Source organism: Paramisgurnus dabryanus, chromosome 1 (genome assembly GCF_030506205.2).
Source record: "Paramisgurnus dabryanus chromosome 1, PD_genome_1.1, whole genome shotgun sequence".
NCBI classification, from domain to species: domain Eukaryota; kingdom Metazoa; phylum Chordata; class Actinopteri; order Cypriniformes; family Cobitidae; genus Paramisgurnus; species Paramisgurnus dabryanus.
This window is the reverse complement of record NC_133337.1, coordinates 15,300,489-15,323,397: the sequence shown is the minus strand read 5'-3', so window position 1 is coordinate 15,323,397 and position 22,909 is coordinate 15,300,489. Positions and strand designations below refer to the sequence as shown.

The 22,909-nt window shown below is 35.3% G+C and overlaps 1 protein-coding gene across 1 annotated transcript; it reads left to right on the top strand.

Moving 5' to 3' along the window:
* Window positions 1-15,529: 15,529 nt before the first annotated feature.
* On the top strand, window positions 15,530-22,584 carry LOC135760607 (caspase-6-like). Its single transcript, XM_065274673.1, has 8 exons — window positions 15,530-15,679; window positions 15,941-15,979; window positions 18,603-18,642; window positions 18,716-18,865; window positions 19,078-19,154; window positions 20,013-20,188; window positions 20,819-20,966; window positions 21,093-22,584. Exons 1-8 carry the CDS (start codon window positions 15,652-15,654, stop codon window positions 21,329-21,331), a joined length of 897 nt encoding a protein of 298 aa, XP_065130745.1. The 5' UTR covers window positions 15,530-15,651; the 3' UTR covers window positions 21,332-22,584.
* The last annotated feature ends 325 nt before the right edge of the window (window positions 22,585-22,909 follow it).

Below are 22,909 nucleotides of genomic sequence, written 5' to 3'. Positions count from 1 at the left end.
TGCTCTATAGGTATATTTTTGAAAGGGTTAAATCAGCTTCAGTTTGGTAAGGAAGTTCTCTTTTAGATTTATATCATTTTGAGGATCTTGATATTCTGGTTATTGGTAACTGGCTATCTTTGACTGTAGTCTACATAGTTTGCTTTAAAAACATTAATCGAAATAATTGTACTTAATGCAATAAAACAGGGTCTCCAACCTTTTTGTGCGCAGTGGATAAAACAATCTGGAGGGCTACTTTTTGATATAGTCTACTTAAAACTTTTTTGTTTTACTTGTTGATTTTATTTTATTTTACTTGTTAATATGTTTTAGTATTGTTTGAAATGTTAACATAATTAAACAACATATGTCATAAAATATAATAAAATATGTCATAAATAATATTACAATTGAGACTATCAATAGAATGTGCTATTAATAGATCCCTGCAATAAAACCTAATGAAGTCAATGCAGTGACAATACATCTGAAGTAAAAAATGTACTTTCTTCCCTTCATATTAAACAAGCAGGAGCTTTTGTAATAGCACCGCAGGTCATTTGTTTGGGAGGTCATGAACACATGAATAAGCATTTTGATCATTTTCTGTTTCCATCCGATACTGATAAAAGCATAAAAGAAGTATAGATACCGAAAGTAGATCAAACAAAATGGTTTGGTATGTGACATCGACCAGATATAGTCTTACCCTACTGTAGATGCGCTGTCTGTAATAAACCTGCTGAGGTTTGCATCAAGTTTCTTTCCTGCGAAGCTCACACCATGTGGACCAACATCTTTGACTTATGTAAACAGTTTTTTAGACATTACAATACATTGAAACTTGACCCACCACACTTCATAAAGGAGAACAGCACAGATCATCTCTAAATCTAACTGATATGCAGCAAATGATTTGTCAGACTGCAAAATGAAAGTGAAAAAAGACTTTATTGATGACTTTATTATTACAAGAGCATATGCAAGATTATGGGCTGCACTTGTATCTGTATCTTGCAAAGAGCTTAAAGTTCAGGAACTCAATGTGCACCATTTATCTTTATTACACTGTCCTTTAGTCTACTTCATAGATATAATGCTAAGTAAGGTCCAATGTAAATCTCATTTAGAGCTTACTTCCTCATTTGTAAACAGCATTGTCTGTGTTCTCTTATCAGATCCTAGAAGTCATTTTGAAGCCAATCTAGACAAACATCATAATGTCTGTATAACAGCTCATACAACTGTGGTAGCCAAAGTAATGACCCTCCACGCCCCCTTTAGGAAATTCATGGATTTTATGTAAAGCATAAACAGCACATAAACAGTAAAACTATATACAGCACTATTCAATTCATGTAAAAAATTATTATATACAACATTATTAACTTATTAATTATTAACTTTTTTCCCATTGTCCATGAGTTGGTTTGATTAATGTAAAATAGCGCTTATACGGCCAAAAAATCCCAACAAACAACTGGTTAGTGTTCTTCTAAAGGTACCAAAGAATGCATTGATACAATATGTGACTCATCACGGAAACCAGTGACACAAGTCAGCAGCGCAGCTTTTGAGATAATGAGAAAGTAAGGTTTCATGTGATGCCGCTGTCCTGTTATCCTCAGACATGTTTGCGAGGTTTTTTTTTTTACTTACAGCGTGCGTCTCCCCAGACTGTAAACAAATACGTAAATAAATAATTTACGTATTAATCTTGTCAAAACTTCGATATTGTACGTTTCAGTGTGTTTTAAACGTAAGTAAATGTACGTATTGTACAACCACACTGAAACGTAAAAATACACACGTATTCTCATGAGATCACGTTGAGCATTTTGTTTTAATGGTGCATGTACTTTTAAATGACCATAACTTGCTCAATTTTCTACCGATTTTCAAATGGTTTGGTTTTTTTACAAACGTTACTAACGTGGCTATAATTATGGATGCTTTAACGTGTTTCATGAAAATTATAATTTTTTAGTATAAATATGCAGTGTTATAGGTACATCTTTGACGTTTATAACAAACCAAATCGTTTGAAAATGGGTAGAAAATTAAGCAAGTTATGGTCTTTTAAAAGTACACGCAACATTAAAACACAATGCTCTGAGTGAGCGAGCGCCTGTAGTAAGATGGCCGCCAAATGCGGACGTTCCACTCAATTGGCCAGCAGCGCGGGCCTTTATTATACATATCTATGGTCTTGTGCACATGGTTATAAAAACAACAGCAAATACACTACATTTGTAATACTAATTTTTAAGATACAAATACTACATTTTTAAGAAACTTTCTTTTTATATAAAAACAAATTACTTTTTTCTAAGACGCTAAGAGACATTTATTTCTTTTATGGAACATTTTTCTGACCTTTTTGGAGTGCCTACCTTCAAATGGCCACAACTTCTCCAAATATTATCAGATTTCCATGTGTTACACATCATTGGAAAGCTTGAATACTACACTTTCAGAATCTGTGAATAACTCAAAATGCCCCAGACTTTCGTGACTAGTCACATATGTCACATTATTCACTGATATATACATAGAAAGTATGTGACTTTATAAAAAAACATTAAACCAATAAAAAAGCAACATAGTGCATTCAAGCTATTTATTTTATTTTTATATGTTCTGGGTATTGGACCTCTGGCGCTTTTCCATTGCACAGTACCCCACGGTTTAGTTTAGTTTGGGTCGGGTCAGCTCACCTCACTTTGGCGTGGTTAGCTTTTCCATCGAGTTTGGTATCACTTCGTAGTGGAAGGGATTATAGGCGTGTCGTAATATTTGCGCTGCATACTGCTGTGACATCATACAAGTGAGAGCGTTCTTGTACATTCCCATGCATTTATTTATTTATCAGTCCACCACAAAATTAAAATTGCCACCACAAACAGATGTTTGCACATCGTGTTTATCATTAACGTAACGTCTATCTCCCATGACATTTTCTGTTTAAACACCCGTGGCGTCAGTACAGTAGTTGACACACTCCGCTGAGCCTCATTGAAGTTGCATTTAAGCATATAATGCTGACGTGCTCGTCGTGAATGTTCCGCCACAAACTGCAAGTTTGGAAAAAAACTGTTATGGTGTTCCTGATTCTCAACCTCTGGATGTTTTTCAATCGCTAAACGGGAGTTTGGGAACTTATAGCAGAGCACAGGTGATAACATGTTTGCTCGAGACAGCACACTAAAGGTAAAGCTAATCTCTTACATTATAGCGATGACGCTAGTAGTGACGATTCTCTCAGACCAATCAGTGATCTACAGATTTTTCGCATCACGTTTGGTATCAGCTCAGGTCGCTTGGAACCCCAACCGAGGTGGTACGAAAACAAGTATTGGGTACTACGTACTGCACCCAATGGAAAAGCTTTCAAAAGTAAGCTGACCCGATCCAAACTAAACCAAACCGTGGGGTACCATGCAGTGGAAAAGCGGCAATAGTGTTTCAGAACTAGATAAAATCTCACAACATTTATTTGATTTGGACATGCAATTAAGTCGTAATCTTTTCTTACTTACAAGGGTATTAAAGGGTGGCTAAAGATGGGGCCAGTGTTTGAGGCATGCCATCTGCTAAGTGTTTTGTTTGTTCTTATATACATATCTCCTACTTTTATTCGTCACTGCTCCTCCCTACTGGTTTATGACCGTTTTCAACTCTTAGACATTAGATATTCTATAGAACATCTATCAAAAGATGGATTGGGAGGATTTGATTATCATTCAACCAAACGCTTTGCGAAGATACCTGACTTCTGTGCCGTTACCCCTGACTTTCATTCTAAATGACTTTGTTCTCTCAAATGATTTGGACATGTTATTAGTTACTGAGACATGGCTGAAACCTGGAGATTTGGCGCCATTGACTGAACTGTTACCCCAGGATTATCGATTTTTAAACTCCCCTCGGACTACGGGACGGGGTGGAGGATTAGTTTCCGTTTTTAAAAACAAACTTTCTTGTCAGTCTTTGTCCACCAATGTTTTAAAAAACTTTGAATTACAGCTATTCAGACTAACTGTAGAAAATGCGGTTGTGGTGGCACTTATATATCGCCCTCCGAAATCCACAACAGATTTTATTGGTGAATTTGCTGAACTTTTAAGCGAACTTGTAACACAATATGATAGATTGTTAATACTTGGTGATTTTAATATTCATATTTGCTGTGGTACTGATTCTCTGTCAAAGGAGTTTGTAAATCTGATGGAATCATTTGAACTCTCTCAATGGGTAGATGGCCCTTCTCATGTACAAGGTCACACACTAGATCTGATTTTAATGCACGGACTTTCTGTTTCTGATATAACAATGAGTGAACTTAATTTTTCAGATCATAAGCCAATAATTTTTTCCATACCTTTGGTCCCTGAGTCAATTCCAATGCATAAGCCAGTACATTGGTCTCGGACACTAAATCCAACTGCTATATCTAGCTTTTCTCAGATGTATAAAAACATTTGTGATAATGAATCTTTAGACAGCTCTGTCAATACTATATTTAATACTATCTCTATTTCATATTTACATGATATTATTACCCACCTCAGGCCAACAACTTGTTCACTTGATATTATCTCACCTCGTAATTTAGTACAACTTTTTGACACATTAGGACCAAGCTTACTTACCATCACTTAGTCTAGGGATTTTCCCAGCTGATCTCAAAAATGCTTTGGTACTTCCATCAATTAAAAAAAAAAGACCTTGACCCTGCAGTTTTGAATAACTAAAGGCCTATATCAAATTTGCCTTTTATCTCAAAAATTTTAGAAAAAGTTGTATCAAATCAATTACACACTTCTTTAAATTTACATTCTATATATGAGAAGTTTTAATCCGGCTTTCGGCCACTTCACAGTACCGAATCAGCACTACTGAAGGTTTTTAATGATATCTATCTGACAACAGATGCTGGAGATTCCATAATCTTAATGCTCTTGGATCTGAGTTCTGCCTTTGATATGGTGGACCATGATATCCTTCTGTCCAGACTGGAATATGATGTGGGGCTGAAAGGAACTGTACTAAATTGGTTTCGCTCATATCTGAATGATCAAAAATTCTCTGTCTGTTTTGGCTCTTCTATGTCCTCTGTTGCTCCCCTTAGGTGGGGGGTCCCTCAGGGCTCAATTTTGGCTCCGATGTTATTTTCCCTTTATATGCTCCCTCTGGGATCCATATTCAAAAAATTTTGTGTGTCATTTCATTGCTATGCAGATGACATTCAGATTTATGTGCCAATAAAACGGACAGGAAAAAATTCACCTGAGCACCTGTTGACGTGCCTAGATGAAATAAAGAAGTGGATGTCTGCTAACTTCCTAAAATTAAATGAAAATAAAACGGAACTTATTCTTTCTGGACCTACTAAAAGTAGTTCAAACCAGCTTCCTGATGCATATTCACTTTCTTTACCAGTAAATACTGGCATATTTTTATGCCCCCAAGCTTTTGAATGGGTAATACACGCATTCTTATCATCTAGACTGGACTATTGTAATTCCTTATATTATGGAATAAACTCAACAACTCTTACACGTCTTCAAATAGTCCAAAATGCAGCAGCGCGACTTTTAACAGGCACTCGCAAACGTGAACATATTACTCAGATTTTAGCATCCCTTCACTGGTTGCCGGTCCATTTTAGAGTTGATTTTAAAGTTCTTTTATTTGTTTATAAGAGTCTAAATAACTTAGCCCCCCTTTATCTATCTGAGCTTTTAGAGCAGTACAATCCTCCTAGAAATCTCAGGTCAGGTGCACAGCAACGTTTAACTATACCACAGTACAGATTAAAACATAGAGGTCACCGTGCCTTTGCCATTGCGGGCCCGACATTATGGAATAGTCTGCCTAACCACGTATGTTCTGCATCTTCCCTGTCAGTTTTTAAATCTCGCTTGAAAACATATTTTTACTCAGTTGCTTTTAATAATCTGTAACCTGTTTCTTAACTTTCCTTGTTTAATTTATTGTGTGATATTTTATTGTTTTGTAAAGCACATTGGTCAGCTTGGCTGTATAAATGGTGCTATATAAATACATTTTGACTTGACATTGACTTGAAAGGGTATTAGTATCAATTTTTTGTTAATTTTGTCTGATTTCCGCTAATCCAGGGGTGGGGAACCCTGGTCCTGGAGGGCCACTGTCCTGCAGAGTTTAGTTCCAACCCTAATTAAACACACCTGAAAAATCAAAATAAAGTCTTCAAGATTACTTGGAAATGAAATTCAGGTGTGTTTGATTAGGATTGGAACTAAACTCTGCAGGACAGTGGCCCTCCAGGACCCAGGGTTCCCCACTCCTGCGCTAATCCTTCTTGTTTACTTTTGTGTGAGGTAAAATGACTGTGATTACATTCTAAAATATAACGTTTCTAAAAGGTTTCTGCACAGCAGTGCCATATAAAAAATTTTGCTCCCCAAAAAAAGCAAATTTTTCCACTTTTGCACAACAGAAATGTACTGTGGATATTAAAGCTCTTAATAAAACAGCCTGATAAATAACCTTTATTTTTAAGAGTGTAGGCACCTGGATGTTCTGGTTTAGATTGAATTTGGTAGCTGGACTAAATTTTGAGAACCACTAGTTTACAACTAGATTTTAAACATAAATTTTCATCAAAAGATCAAGCTTATTGATCCACACCAGGGGTCTCCAACGTGGTGCCCGCGGGGCATTCTATTAAAGGTAGGGTATCACATTTTGAAAAATGCTAACGGTAGCCGCCTAGAAATGAAATCACGATCCCACCCTCCAGTCAAATCGCCATCTAAAGCCACGCCTCTTTCAAAACACATGAACACGCACAGATCAGACGGTCAGATCTCATGTTTCATTCACCAGTGAGAAAACTTTGCAGTACAAAGTGAATAACATTTCCAAAATAACCAACATAAACAACTGGTTTACATCAGAATTAGTTAAAGCACACTTTCGGTTGTGTAGACGTAGTAACTATATCGTTATGCTAATCCGTAAACAAACACAAATTTCATAAGCAACCAAATGTTTCATCAAAGTAGAATATCTGAATCCATCTCAATACAAACATATCGCGTACCTACCTTACCAAAATAAACAGTGCAACGACCCTTTCAGACCCTTTGCCTCCTGCAGCTGTTTGCATCTCGTGGTTAAGCAGTAAAGTTGCCAATGTTAATTTGGGTTTTTGTTCTTTGCTGATCCAGGCAGTTTTTGCTGTTGTTGTTATAAAACATGTCTTTCGTTTTGTTGCTCCTGTGTAGGTTGTCAATTGAGCAGAAAAGTTTGCCATTTTCACTGTTTACAGATGGGAGGTGAGCGCACGTGAACGCGCCGATGACGTATGGTGTCAGCGTGGACTAGCTGCGCGGTGGGCATTCAAATAACGCTTACGGATGAGGGACAAAAAAGGCAACGTCCGTTCGGACCGAGATTTATGATTGGTGGAAAATTTTTTGGTCCTTCACCTTTCACAGATGACACAAATTTCTACAAATACATTTAAACAACTAAACGCAGTGATTGCTATCAGGATGTGAGGAGACTTTTAACCAGCATAACTAAAAATGTTTCAGGATCAAATGTGTTACCCTACCTTTAATAGTCCCAATTGTAATATTTATTTATTACATATTTTTATATTAGCTTGGCTTCTTTTCTGTATGTTAGCATTTTCAAACAACACTATAACATATCAACAAGTAAAATAAAATAAAATCAATAGGTAAAACAAAAAAGTTTTGAGTAGACTATATCAAAAAGTAGCTCTCCAGATTTTTATGCATTGTGGTAGCCCTTGCTCACAAAAAGCTTGGAGACCCCAGATCCACACCCCCTCAGCCTCAGGGACGCTTGACCATTGGCACACATTTATAAGAACTAAGTGATTTTTTTTTTACCTCAAACTGCTAAGGGCATCCAAAACAGACATCTCACTGTATAGTAGCTGATTCAAAACAACTCTATTTTGGTCATGTGGTCATTTTTTCCCTCTTCAGTCATTGCTCATGTTAAAAATTCTTTCTTTAGACACAGAATCTTCTGTCTCTGAATCTTATGACTAAATATCAGCTGCTTTAGGCCTTGATGAAGCTCAGTTGGGTGAGCATTGCGCTTGTGGTATAAATGCTGTGTGTTTGATTTAATGGACTTAAATGCGAAGTAAGACCCTTCAGATAAATGTGGTGTTTGTTTTAGTCCAAGAAAAAAGATGTACATTGGAGACGATAACTTGCTTCATCGTTAACTTTGGGGTTTGTATCTTTTGCATATCATTAACATGTACGAATACACACTTACACACCAAAGGAAATTTTAAAAAGTGAATTGGATAATTGAGGCTCTTCGTGATGTCTAAAAGATGCACCTCAGAGGCAGGTGTCTCTGTTATTCCCGACCAGCCATGCAGGGTCCTAAAAACCTCTTCCTGACAGGATGTGATTGACTGTCTCAAACATTTAATCGTAATTTAATCTATTAACTATATGAAATGCCACAATAAAGTTTTGTCAGAAAAGCAGAACCAGACATTTCAGTCAAGCAGGCCAATGCAAAAAAATTAACATACATCTTTCAGTTCCTTATTTTTTAACTGACTTTTGATTAAACAAAACTAATTTTTGGGGTATTTTGCTTTTTTTGTTTGGAGTGTAAGCCTTCTGTGCTTCAGCACAGCCTCATGACAGATACATCTCAACAATTAAAGAGGCATAAAATGGAAGGAGGTGAAGTTTGGTTGGTTAGCAAGGCCTAGTTAGCCAATCCCTGCTAGAATATGGCATAAGTACACCATTCTGTTGCCAAAATACTCTTGTCTAGCAGTCACCAAGCCAAGGACTGCGAGAGTTTCATCAAATAATATGAATCATTACATATTTCCCTTCATGTTGACATAGTCAGAACATACGAAGAAGATGGAGTACATAATTAGAAAAAAAGTAGTCATAAAATGTTCCCAAGCTGTCACTGGGGCAGTACCATTTAATAAGGGCCTAATATTTACCATACTGTAGTTATAGTTATGTATACATTTGAGACCTTTAAGGTTCTAAAATAAACTCTTTAGTACTGAAATGTACCTCTGAGGTAATATGAACTGATTTTTCATATTTGTACAATCTCATTTGTATGATTTAGTGCAAGCTGCTTTCACCCCCATGATGTTGGGTTGGGGGTGGGGCTTCATTATTGCTTTTTTCTAATGATCATATGCTTTGTACTGAATAAATTAGCCGCTTTGTAAAATAGTTCAGGTACTCAAAGTGTAAAAAGCATCATAACTAAACAAAATGGTTCATTTTTGCAATAATTTGAGTTTTTGATAAAGAGTTTCACTTTTTTGAGGGTTTTCCTGACAATATTTTATTTAAATAGTAAACAAGAATCCTGCAGGAATTTGTTGTTTCAGTAATATTTTATTTATTTAACAGATGTATCATAGCAAACACATCATTATTTCAGAGATTATTTTTATCTCTACAGATCATTAAAAAGGATTTGGCTATGCTAAGCATAAACAGACATAGATGGACTGCGGTGACAAAATAGACTCAATTGCATGACAGATCAATGGAGCAGATGCTCACACTTCACATGCAGGCATTAATCTTTAAACGTTATGTGTTTCACTGACAGCCCCTTGTTCTCTTTCTGCCCTCAGTGTGCCTTCTGCTCACTTTATCTCCCCTGGTTTCAATCCATTATGTGGAGCTTTTGGCATTTGGGACAGTGAATTTTAAAATGAGTGTTTCAGGTCACAGAGGGAATAAAGCAAGTACCCATTATAACCATTTGGCCTGATTGAGCGAAGACTATGAAGAAATCCTTTGTCACTGTTTGGCAGATCTCTCTCTCTCTCTCCTTCTGAAAATGCTTGTGTACTGTAATTGCAAATAGCAAGTACTTGACACTTAATAACTTATATTAAAAAGAATACATTTACATTTTTTATTATTCTGATACAACTTTGAACCTTGATGAACTTGTGAAGACTTTTTTTCTGGCCCAGTTTCTAAAGCTTGCTAAAACAATTCAAATATTTCTTGAAACCACAAAGTGTTACTCTTCTGAATGTGGTTACATTAAATCCATAATACGGATAGGAAATAATCACACAATCCATCTACAACATCAAACAACAACAAAAACAACCCAGTCATTATACAAATGCATTTCAGAACACTCTTCTTAACACATTACATAACAAGAAAAGGCCAATACTTATTACATTAAGTTATGTCTATCACTACTAAATGGATAATTTTGCAAGATGTAAACTACACTGGTCCAGAAGTCCTTTCCGTTTTAGTTTTTTAAAGGTGCCAAAGAATGCATTGAAAAAATATGTTTAATTGTTTTTTGATATCTACATAGAAAGTATGTAACTTTATTAAGTGCAAAAATGATCCAGAAACATTTTTACATGTCTATTTACAACTCTAGGATTAGTCCTTTGAAAGAAATGGTCTATTTTTGTGCTATTTGGAAGGGTCATGAATAGTAATGATTAGCTCTGCTCTGATTGGCTCTGCTCTGCTCTGAAGCTCATGCCAGTAGCTCACATTAGTAAACATGTTCACAGTCGGTGTTATGATGAGATTGGCCTGTTTTCCAGCTGTCTTTTTCATCCACGAGTTTTACATAAGAAAGAGGAAACAATCGTGTTTGAGGTTTAATGATTTGTCATTACCATGTACAGAGCTCTTATTATGCATCTATGCTTAGGTAAATACAGTTTTTTATTCTATGGCACCTTTAACATTACACAAACATTACAACTAAATACAACCAACAAAACATATGATTAGATAAAAAAGGTTAAACAAAACACCTTTAAGTTATTATATTTATACATGTGAAATTACCTTTTTTAAAGAAAAACAAACAGGAAGTATTTTTTACCAGTGTTTGCTAACATCTTGTGATATTGCATCCATACACTCCAATAAATGCTATATAATGTTTATATTTGACCCAACAATGGGTTAAACAACCCAGCATAGGTTAAATTAAGGGGTCGTCCCTTTTTGACCTAGCACTGGATTGAAAATAACCAGCCTGATTTTGTCGTGCAGGTTAAAGTTGAACATGTCAATTAAGGTACACCACCGTAGCAACCACTCATCTTCATAGCAACAGCATTGCGTTACCTTAGTGACCACCCAAATTACATAGAAATAGGAACATAGAAACATAGAAATTAGATACCAGTGGCCTAGCCATTTATATTCTTTGAAATAAAATCTTTTACTACTTTCAAATCTGTATACAGAGAAATATAAATTGGTGGAAATTTAAATTCTGTGTGGTTGCTAGGTGGTTCGTGTACTGCGTTTGCTAAAATAATCTAAGTGTTTTTTCCATGTTTGAAGTAGGCATAACCAAACATAAACATCAATATGTCATAGGCATACTCTAATAGGCCTTTGTTGTTCAAAATTACTACCAAATCTTTGTCATGAGTGTATTAGGGCTTACTAGGCAGTTGCTAGCTGGGTACTAGCTGGGTGCTAGGCCATTGCGATCTAATTTCCATGTTTCTATTTCAATGTGTTTTGGATGGTTAATATGGCATCGGAATACAGTTGCTAGGATGTTGAGTGGTTGCTAGGGTGGAGTATGACTTTGTTCCTTAATAGACATTTTCAACTGTTACCTGCAAGACATTTAATTCTACTGAAGATGATAGACTGACAAGCTACACTCTCTTGAAAGATACTGTATAAGTGCATGTGGGATTTATACAAATGAATAATGTATGAAATATAATAATGCTCCAAATAATGTATAGCTTGTCGGAACAGCTGCATTATATTGCAAACGTGATGTTAATGTGTTTCCTTAGTCAGCTTAATGGTGAACAGATGCAGTTGGTAATCTCAGCCTATTCACTTATTGATTTCCATTTCTCCCTTTGTCACCGATCTGCACGGTCATCTTAAGCCCTAAACATTCTCTTTCATTCTCTCCACAAAAACACCCTTATTTGACGGATAACCAATCACATTCCCTTGCCCAAAGAGCTTTTCTCCAATGAAAGCTGAGGAGATGTGGACAGGAGCCAATATACCTGCCAAAGGATTGGCTTTGTACTGCGAGAGGGAACAGCAAGTGCATACAGTAAGTGGATAGAGTCTGACCTTCCATGGCCCACACTGGCGAGAATCAATCCACTAAGAGTCAGCAAAAGCCATATGAGGGTGACGAAATGCAGCAGGGAGATGTAAATCAACTGATTCAATTTCTGCTTCTCCTCTACTGAATCAATGCTTGCCATTGAGAGAAAGAAATTCCTCTCTGTGTTATTCTGAATGTGTAGTGCATCCTAAGCCTTTCCTTTAAACAACATTAATGATGTAAAAGCAGGGAAATAAAACAGCATTTAAAAGCCTTGCTTACAAATAATAAAAGAAAAAACTGGTTGAATAGTAAAATGGAAAAAACACAGCGCTCTTGAACAAGGGATCAAGGTTTTGCTGGTTTGTATGACCCCTGCTGGTAGCTGCCATAACTACACCATATAAAAAAAGCATCCACACTATTAAAATACATACACAATGACATAGAAGAACCAGTTTTGCCTGTTTGGTTCCATAAAACCATTCATAAACTGTCCTTGTTCATTAAATGTTGGTTTTTTTTGTGGAGGAAAATGTTCTTAGGCGATAACATATTAAAAAAGAAATTATTATTTTGAGATAATAAATCTTTGAGTTTAGTTCTTCTATTGATAGCTCCATTAAAAGCTATTCAACCTGTGTAAAACATTTTGTAGGCACTACATTGCCAATATTACATTGCTTGGTAAATGTTTAACCAATCTATAAATCTTGTTGGGAGGGTGCCTAACAGTGTAATATAGCGCCCCCTATATAAATAAATATTATAGGGGTTTTCAAACTTGGATCTGGTTCTATGTGGTCTCCTTCGAAAGAAAAAAGCAAAAATTGTGAAAAGTTACAAATATCACAATTATCTGATACAGCTTAAACATTTTTTTATAAAAAAAAAATGAATATGTATTTTAGGAAAATAAATGTGATTCTGGTTCTCAAGTGTCAATCATCTTGTCAGCATTGATTCAATGATTCTGATATATTGTTATTTATGTTGAGGTCCCTTCCTGTTATGTATATGTTTAGTGGGTATTCAAAGTGTTTTAGTGTGCTCAGTTTACACAGTGGTCAAACAAAAGACAATCTGATATCTTGCTATTCATCTTGCTTCAAAAATCCTTGGTAATGATGTTGATGTTTCTACTGGAGTACTTTTGCTGTATGTACATATTGTATCATCTTGGTAAAGGTGTCTGGATATGCATTGTATTATGTATAAATCAGAGCTTTAGGTCTAAAATATTAGTGTTATTATAAACAATATTATTTATAGCTATTTTAGCCATTATTCAAACAAATGTTTTTATGTAACAAGGAACAAAGTAAAATGGGAATGGATCCACCTGAAGTTAAGTATATGATTTTTATGTTGATTTTTGTTTAGGGTGATTCTTTTTATTTAGAAGCTTTATTTTCAAGACATAAAAGGCTTTGGACGTTTTTTAGTTTTTCACTTTCACTAATTCAGGGTATCTTGAATTTTGACACAACCAGTTAAATATTAAACATGTTATTTCACAGCAAATTCACCAGTGTTAAATCTACACTGCTGGTGTTTATATGGGTAACACCAGTCCTGGTGGTACCCATATATACACCAGGAGTGTACATTTAACACTGGTGAATTTGCTGTTTAAAGTGAAATCAAGTGTGGACAAACTAAAAAAATAATAATAATTTAGGTTCAAAAACTGTGGAACTACAGTTATTACCAAATATTTACATTTAGGCATTTAGCAGACGCTTTTATCCTAAAGCAAGGATTAGGAAACAATAAAAGCAATTTTTTTGTATTGAACGGCACTTCTTTACATGTATTCATCTCACAGACACTTTAATCCAAAGCTATAGCCTTCTCACCAACAATCTAAAGAGTTATGTTGACAGAAGAGTATATGCCACGCCTACGCTTACTTAAATATTGATTGTGTAGCAGTCCATTAACTCTGCTATATTTTCTTTAATTTGTTATATAAATCTTTAAAATGGCTATTAGGCGGTTAAACTAGCTTAAAGGGACACTCCACTTTTTTTGAAAATATGCTCATTTTCCAGTTCCCCTGGAGTTAAACATTTGATTTTTACTGTTTTGGAATCCATTCAGGAGAAGTTTTAAATAGGAAAATATCGAAACTCATTGGTTATTTTTGAGCACAAGGCTAAATGATCTAATGAGATTCAATGGATTTTGCTAAGCTATGCTTAAAGTTCAGCTGAATGGATTCCAAAATGGTAAAGATCAAATGTTAAATTCTAGGGGAGATGGAAAATGGAGCATATTTAAAAAAAAAGTGGAGTGTCCATTAATAGCTTTACTGAGAACAGGATAGGCATAAACTGGGGAGAGCCGGACACAACCTAACGCTTTTTGGTTTTGGCTTAATCATTTAATAAATATTTGAGTTAGATTAATCATTTATTTACACAAGCAACTCAAAAATCTCTTCTAAAAATAAACAAGTTTCCTTCTAAAACCTAACGTTCCTGTACAATTGCACCAAAAGTGACAGACGCGCAAATGTTACAACTTACCCCGTATGTGGGGTTCACTGTAACAGACAGGGTTTGTTGTAACATTTGCTAGAAAATAATTAAATGCTATTCTATCTATATTTACTGCAAGTGGTGGATATTGTTTGATATTGATATTGTTTGTACATCTGTCTAAAGTACATAGATATCCACACATCTATCCATCCATGATCATTCATCAAACCATCCTACTATGCAACCATGCACATGAATAGGACAAAAAAATCTATTATTTTTCCCATATATTGTATTTACAGTTATAATTTTGATTAATAAAATGTACACTGTTTATTTTTAGTATCATATATTTCATATAGTTTATAACTAACAGTTCTAGGCTAACGAAGAAATTATTATTTTTTTTAAATCCATTCATCATGTGTTATATTTATATAGTATGTTAGTGTTTCTAATCAATAATCAGTAAAACTACTTTTCTATTATTACCACTATTATTAGCCTCCACTATTACCTATTAGTAACAATGGAGTACACTGCTTCAATTTATTAACGGATTAAGACACACCTGTTTTACCATTTAGTCTACTTTATGTTGAATAATTTGGACGGATTAAGATGAATAATTTTTTCCTTAGTACAAATAGGCACAAATCAAATATTAATAATCAATTATATGTTTACATTTTATAATTCTTTAAAAGTAGATTCATATATAAATTGCAATTCTTGTTTCTAAATATTTTGTTCATAGACTGTGACGTTATATTATAATGTTCTCATGTTGAAATGTAGAGAAATGTTAAGAAAAGTTGAATGCAGAAGTTTACAGCGATGTGACTGATGAACATTTCAGCGAATATCATTGGTTAACATTCCAGTGACTTATCATTGGTTGACATGATAAGTGTGACGTGTTTTTTGATTGGTTAAAACGTAAGTGGCTTTTGATTGGCTACCTGCTGCTTTCACCTTCGGTTATGTTTAAGTAAAAATCAGTGGTTATTGTCAATCATTATCCTGAGATTTCGCAGAACTGACACCAGAAACAGCGATGGCAAGTCACGTCAAAAGGCAGTCCGGTAATTTTAAAGTTTCTGTTTAGTTTTTCTATCTTTAAGACTGACTTTGGTTACCAAGTATGCTAGTTCTCCTCAAGGTTGTTTTCATTTCCTTATTCATCCACCTGAAGTAGATGCAATTAAGTTTAATAATTAAATCACGACGTCTTCGCCATATAAGTTACACATGAAACTTTTATTTACACCTGCTTTAGCGCGGCATGCTAATCACATTCTCATTACATCATAATGTTTACATATGTTTTTCTTTGTTCTCATCAGGAAATGTGGAGAATGACAGCGCATTAGCAGGACAGTCAGGTTTGTCAAAAACTTCTAGTACAAGACCTGACCGGCCTAGTGAATGGAACTGAACGATCTGTAGCGTCTTGTTTGACTGCAATAACTTACTTAGTTACTTACTCCGTTTTCCCTGACAGCTTGTTTATAAACCCACTGAAATCCAGTCCGACTAAACACATAGTGAACAATACGTGCTCACTATACAATACTGTATAGTTTCGCGTAAATTGACGGTTTAACTTAGTTTAACTTAAACCATTGTAAAATCAAAGTATGTAGAAGTAAAGAGTATCAGATCTTCGGCGAGACCCTGACTGACTGACTGAGGGTTGAGGGCGCGGGTGGGTGCAGTAATCGCAGTGTTGCCAGATCCCATTATCAAAATCCTCTTTAGACGTATTGTTTAGTGTAATTCATGTGACACTTTTATAAAGTGAGGAGTTGGTGCAGGTTAGTGTTAGCAATGTCCCTATTTATGAAAGACAAGGTTTCTTTTCTTTTTATTTGTTTTTCGTACCAATATCTGACAACAATATCTGGGTAACAAGCACCTTAACTGACTGAAATTAAATATGGCACATTAGTAAGCATGTGCAGGTTGTTGCTGACAGGATAGGCCTACTACATTCGATAAAACCAGTTAAATATCTTCATGAATATGTCTAAGAAATGCTATCAACACTATCTAAACATTGGAAAATAACACGGGTACAAAGATGTATAACAATTATGTTTTTAATGAAATACGCCAAATATACAAACACTGGCCATGAAGAAGGCTCTATGTTATGTTATTTCATTCAATTTAGGAGTTAACGAAAGGGTCAAGAAACCCCGCTGTTTCAGCTCCAGTCTACCTCACTATCATTTTGAAAAATGCAACTTAAATGGGCGTGGACGCTTTGAGATAAAACGGTGAGGACTGGGCGGGGCAACTGATATAATAAGCTAGTTTAACAAATATTAAGATTTGCTAAGAATAGCAGTATTACATAAATAATTAAGCTGAATGTAATATTTATTTTAAACAAAGGTCAAGTAAAACTGTTATAGTTGAGATAATAGCGTGTTTGAAGATAAGAAAAAGTCCTCAGGACATGGTACCTCAAAACAAGGTCATATTTACAGAGTGTGTGTCATGGCGCACTTACATTTTACTTTACTAAACCGCATCCAAGTGCGATTGTCCTGAGCATAGATATGTATATAAAGGCTAGATGGCTCGTCCGCGCTGATGGCCAATTGAGTGGAACGTCCGCATTTTGGCGGCCATCTTAGGACAGGGCGCTCGCTCACTCGTAGCATTGAGTTTTAATGATGCAGGTACTTTTAAATGACCATAACTTGCTTAATTTTTTACCGATTTTCAAACGGATTGGTTTGTTATAAACGTCAAAGATGTACCTATGACACTGAATACGTATACTAAAAATAAATAAAAAATTCATGAAACATGTTAAAGCATCCAGAATTATAGCCACGTTAATAACGTTTGTAAAAAACCAAACCGTTTGTAAATCCGTCAAGAATTCAGCAAGTTACGAGCATTTTAGTTGGCGTATGTCACTCACCTTCCGTCCACAGCAGCAGGGAGCAGCACTATGGCAGCACTGACCTAAGATGGCCGCCAAGTGACGACACAGCTGACTCCGCCTTGAGCCATCTAGCCTTTATATACATATCTATGGTCCTGAGCACCAGACCCGACCCCCACTCCGGCTGACCTGGCTGCATGAAGCACATGCATGCGCGCGCACACACAAAAGCGAAACATCTTCGCATTGGATAAAAATACGCTATCTCATAAATAATCATGAGACACCAACGCCCCGTGCTGTACTACAGTACTTTGCCACATCAGCTCGGACCCCTCCCCTTGCACAGCACACCAAATATGCTTTATCTTATTAACACTTTAATTACATGTTAATTAACTCGAGAAATTCAGTAATACTTCAGTGCACCTGAAAAAGTATACAAAAAACATTTGATTTTTACCATTTTGGAATCCATTCAGCTGATTTCTGTGTCTGGCGGTACCACTTTTAGCATAGCTTAGCATAATCCATTGAATCTGATTAAACTATTAGCATCGTGCTCAAAAGTAACCAAAGAGTTTCAATATTTTTCCTATTAAAAACTAGACTCTTCTGTAGTTACATCGTGTACTAATGCTGCGTTCCAGAGCCCATCCAAACCAGTGGGACGTGGGAATTATCCTTCGTGACGTTTACTAGCCCCTACTTCAAAGCGTTCCAGGCAATTTAAGTGGAAATTCAAAACATGGACGACCGCTAAGCTAAGCTTCAAGCTAACAGATAATAATGACAGAATTTCACTCCATAATATAAGAAACAAGTTGTGTTAAAAAAACCATATTCGTTGAAGCTTTACTTTCAGGCACTTTTTAGTGCACTTTTTCACCTGGGATAGCATTTGTTAACTTTTCACACCCCACCCTAGACCTCACTAATTTTCAAACTTCGGCTACTGATCATAAGTTGTTTTGTCTACATGTCAGTGATTTGAAAGATTTGTGATGTGAACGCAATCTCAGAAATTTTGGATACTTTATACGTAGTAGATACTACGCATTGCAAATCAGATATTTAGTATTTTTGTTTTGGGGTTTTATTTTCAGCTGGAGACAACATAACAGAGACTGATGCCATTAATCAAAGGTAACGTAAAGTCTCTTTGTAACTTTGATGCATTTCGACATTGCATTTCGACTCCATTTGTATCGTTTTTCAGTGTATTTACAATGGATCCTAATGAGGAGTATAAGATGGCCTATAAGAGACGAGGACTCGCTCTTATCTTCAACCATGAAAATTTCTATTGGCATCTCATGTTGAACCCCCGCTCTGGCACCACTGCAGACAGAGAGAACCTCAAGGGAAGGTATTTGAAGTGCTGTTTGAAATATTAGACTAATAGTGCTGATGTATTTTATTATATTAAGAAAAAAGTTAATTACAGAAAAATGATTTGGGTCAGACTGCTGCCGTTGAAATTACATTAATGCTTGCTACACAAATATGATTACATGGCTTTTTGTATTGCATAATGTAATTTTTAAACTATAGTAACCAAACATTTGTTCCTGTTGTCAGATTTAAAGAGTTGGGCTTTGAAGTAAAGGCTTTCAATGATTATAAACGTGATCAGGTTTTGGAAGAACTGAACAAAGGTATGTGCCATGCACCTTGGGACATCAATAGTTCCCTTTATGTTTTGAGAAATTATGGTTGAATTTATAGGAATATTCAGGGTTATTTACAAGTTCTGTCTATGACAGCATACTGTATATGGTCATCTTTGATGATATAAAATGTCATTGGTTCTTGTGACATGACAATAAATGCTATTGCATGTGAGGAAAGCTGTTATGCATTTTCTTTTCTAACCTAATGGGCATCAGTTTAACTGAGGAGTTCAGATGCAAAACCCTCTTAAGTGTATCTGACATGTTTTTTTTTATGTTTTATGTTTAAGTTCACTTTATTTTAACTTTAATGGCAATGAAAAAGTTAATAGTCAGTAATTGAAATTTTACAAATGTCACTTTAGTCAATTCATTTGTATTGAATACATTTGAATATATTTTATAACATAGTAAACCATAGCAAACATTAAATATGCAACTAGAAACAATTACATTTTCTTAAATTTTACATTCTGACTTTCATCATTTGCAAAAATTTAAGAAAATGAAGCACACATTAGGTGGCGCTGTGATCCATGTCACTGCCACATTCTGGTTGTATTCAGATCGAAGTACTCACAAGGGACACAAGTTTGAATGTGATCCACGGTCGTTTCGTTCGCCGTCGTTCATCCAATTCATTTTCCATGCACTTAGAGGACATTGCTGAAAAATCTATGTGCCGTTTAGCAGATTCTGCTAACAAGCAGTATTCTGAATGGCTGGGATTAAAATGATTTGAAGCAAAGGTATTTGTTAAACATATAGTATGGGTCGAGGGCATGCTTTTGCATCTGAGCTCCTCAACTATTTGTGCTAATGCACTGCAATCCTTTGTTACAGCTGCTGACGCAAATCATGCGGATGCCGACTGTTTAGTCTGCGTCTTTTTAAGTCATGGAGAAAATGGCCACATCTATGCTTATGATGACAAGATTGATGTCGATGAAATCACTGCTCTGTTTAAGGGGAATAAGTGTCATAGCCTAGCAGGGAAACCCAAAATCTTCATCTTACAGGTAATTTGTCCTTACATATATTGTTTGAAAAAGGTGCACTAAAATACACTTTATTTTAAAGTACTGTTTTCATGCACTAGTTTTATACTGGACATACACAAAAATAATCAGAGTTTAGTGTCTGTCAACTATACTGGTCAACATTTGAAGTGGATCAAAAACGTTTATCAAAGTTGTCCTAAGACAAGAATGGGTATTGGGCATTGGTTATAAGACAACTTTTAGGATAGGTTTTGATCCACTTCAAATGTTGACTAGTGCATTTTGTGAACGTGAGCATCTCTTTTATCATAAACCTTTTCGGTAGTGGGGTATTTTGACAAGACGCATGATGGACATGGTTCACATAAGGCAACAAACACACATTTTGAACCCTTTTTTTTTATTCACACCCCTCAAAAGAGAAGTCACTGGCCACCACTGCTTCTTAAGATACATCTAAGTGTACCCAACTATGCGATTTTTACATCATTTGTTTTAGTAGTGTTAAAAGTATTACTGTTTTTTAGTATGTTACTTTTTTCAAGTGCACTAGGGTACATTAGGTATGTAATAAAAATGTACTTTCTGGTATTTAAGTATATTTTTAGTATAAAGAAACTTGTAACTTGTTACTTCTTTGAACATAAGGCTTGTCGTGGTGACAAACACGATGATCCAGTGGTGCCAATGGATGTGACGGACAGTGAAATGGTCAACGAGGTGGAAGTGGATGCAGGGGTGCTATATACCCTTCCAGCAGGGGCAGATTTCATTATGTGCTACTCAGTGGCTGAAGGTCAGTGTTTGAAAATTTGACACATGTTAACAAACTATTACTTGTATGTTCTTATTTAGATCCATACTTAAGTTTAAAGTTATCTCACTTTAAGTGTGTAGTGATGTTGCTTTCTTCTTTTTAAAGGGTACTATTCTCACCGTGAGGTTATAAGGGGCTCATGGTACATCCAGGATCTGTGTGAAATCCTAAAACGCTACGGTTCCACAGCGGAGTTCACCGAGCTCCTGACGCTTGTTAACAGAAAAGTTTCCTACCGCAGTGTGGGCAACTGCAACGATCGCAAGGCCATAGGGAAAAAGCAGGTGCCTTGTTTTGCATCCATGCTCACTAAGAAACTGTTTTTCAGGCCTAAAAAAGAATAAAATAGAATAATAGCAAAAAATGGAGCCATGACTACAGAAATCGATTCAGGGATTTTTCAGCGTAATTTTTTTTAAATTCCTTGTGATCTTATCTGCATTTTTTAAATTCTCTCCATCGTAGTTAGGTGGTTTTACTTGTTTTAGCCTAGAGGTTTGACAGGGTTAGGGTAACAAACAATTGTCCAAGTTTTTTATGTTTATATTTTCGAACCCATAGATGTTTTTCCGTAATTTAAAAATCGCATATTTGTAAGTGCAATGTACTAGAATATATCATGAAAAAATTTATTCCCACTTGATTTAAGATATATTTAAATACTGTGAACTAAAATAAGAGAAAATGTATGCAATGCAACGATTGAGTACATACTTGTTGTTGAATTGTACTTGGACATTTAAAGTATCCGCTAAAGTATCTAAAACATGTAATATAAAGTGTTTTCAAGGAGCCTGCAAGCCAAGTTAAAATAACTAACAGTCATTTCACCAGTAACTGAAAGGGTCCTTCATATACCGTGTGGATGATATTTTGATAATCTATTCATTACGTGTTAGTACCTTGTTTTTAGGCTGAAAGACAAGAGAAAAGAGACAAAAAAACAAGAACATCCAGTTACACGGCTAAACAACTTGAAATTCCCTGAACGCATACCTACATCACTACCAGCTATTTATACACACTACTTAGTCATTTCCATTGTCAATGAATTTATGTTTTTTGACTGTACTTTAAATGTATGTCTTAATGTGTAAAAGAATCATAGGGTGGCTTACATTTTCAGAGATTCAGAGAGTCATTTCTTTGCACGAACCACAAAGATACAATACAATTTCTTGTGCTTGTTGCGACACTGTGCCATATCTTTTGACCTTTTATCGTGTCTGGCATGTTTTAGTATATTTTGTAAAGAATAGCAATAATTATGAAAGACAAACTGAATGTTTGTCTAGAAAGACTCACTATTGCACCTGGTGCTGTATATGATAAACCCATTAATTTAGCCCTCTTGTTGTAAAACACTACTTTTATAGCATTTGTTGAACAAATTGTCAGTTAATGATTACTGTGTTAACTGTTTATATCCCTATACTAAATAAATTATGTACTTAATGTCTATTTGAATGTCAGAGAAAGCAAAAAAGTGAATATAATGTATTCTTTACTATGGTACTTTCCCCAATACGTTTAATTGTATTCCTGTTGGAACATGGATCATTGAAATTTGCATGAAATAAACATTTAAAGATTGTTAGCAACTCCAACTCATTACTGCTCAACACACTAAATATGGTTTGGTTTTGAAATTTAAATTAATTTAAACTCATTAAACACATGCTGCCTATTTCTCCAAGATTTTGATAACTTATTTTATTTACCTGTCGTTTTTCCATCATTCAAATTTGGTTGGGTGGTTAGTAACACATTTTCTGTGGTTTGACAGACTCAGAACACATTTAATATCGGACTTTACAGGGACTTTAAGCAGGTGTATAGAGGTAAACCGTTGATTCTTGGCTTGACAAAGTCTGTTTGAAATTTGCCTTAGTCAATTAAGTTTATTTAAATGAAGTTAAAAA

Excerpts from the sequence above, each read along its gene's own strand:
- LOC135760607 (XM_065274673.1), top strand. The coding sequence starts at position 15,652 with ATGGCAAGTCACGTCAAAAGGCAGTCCG. Across the intron at positions 15,680-15,940 it reads TCACGTCAAAAGGCAGTCCG|GAAATGTGGAGAATGACAGC; the intron begins GTAATTTTAAAG and ends TGTTCTCATCAG. Across the intron at positions 20,189-20,818 it reads CCAAAATCTTCATCTTACAG|GCTTGTCGTGGTGACAAACA; the intron begins GTAATTTGTCCT and ends TTTGAACATAAG.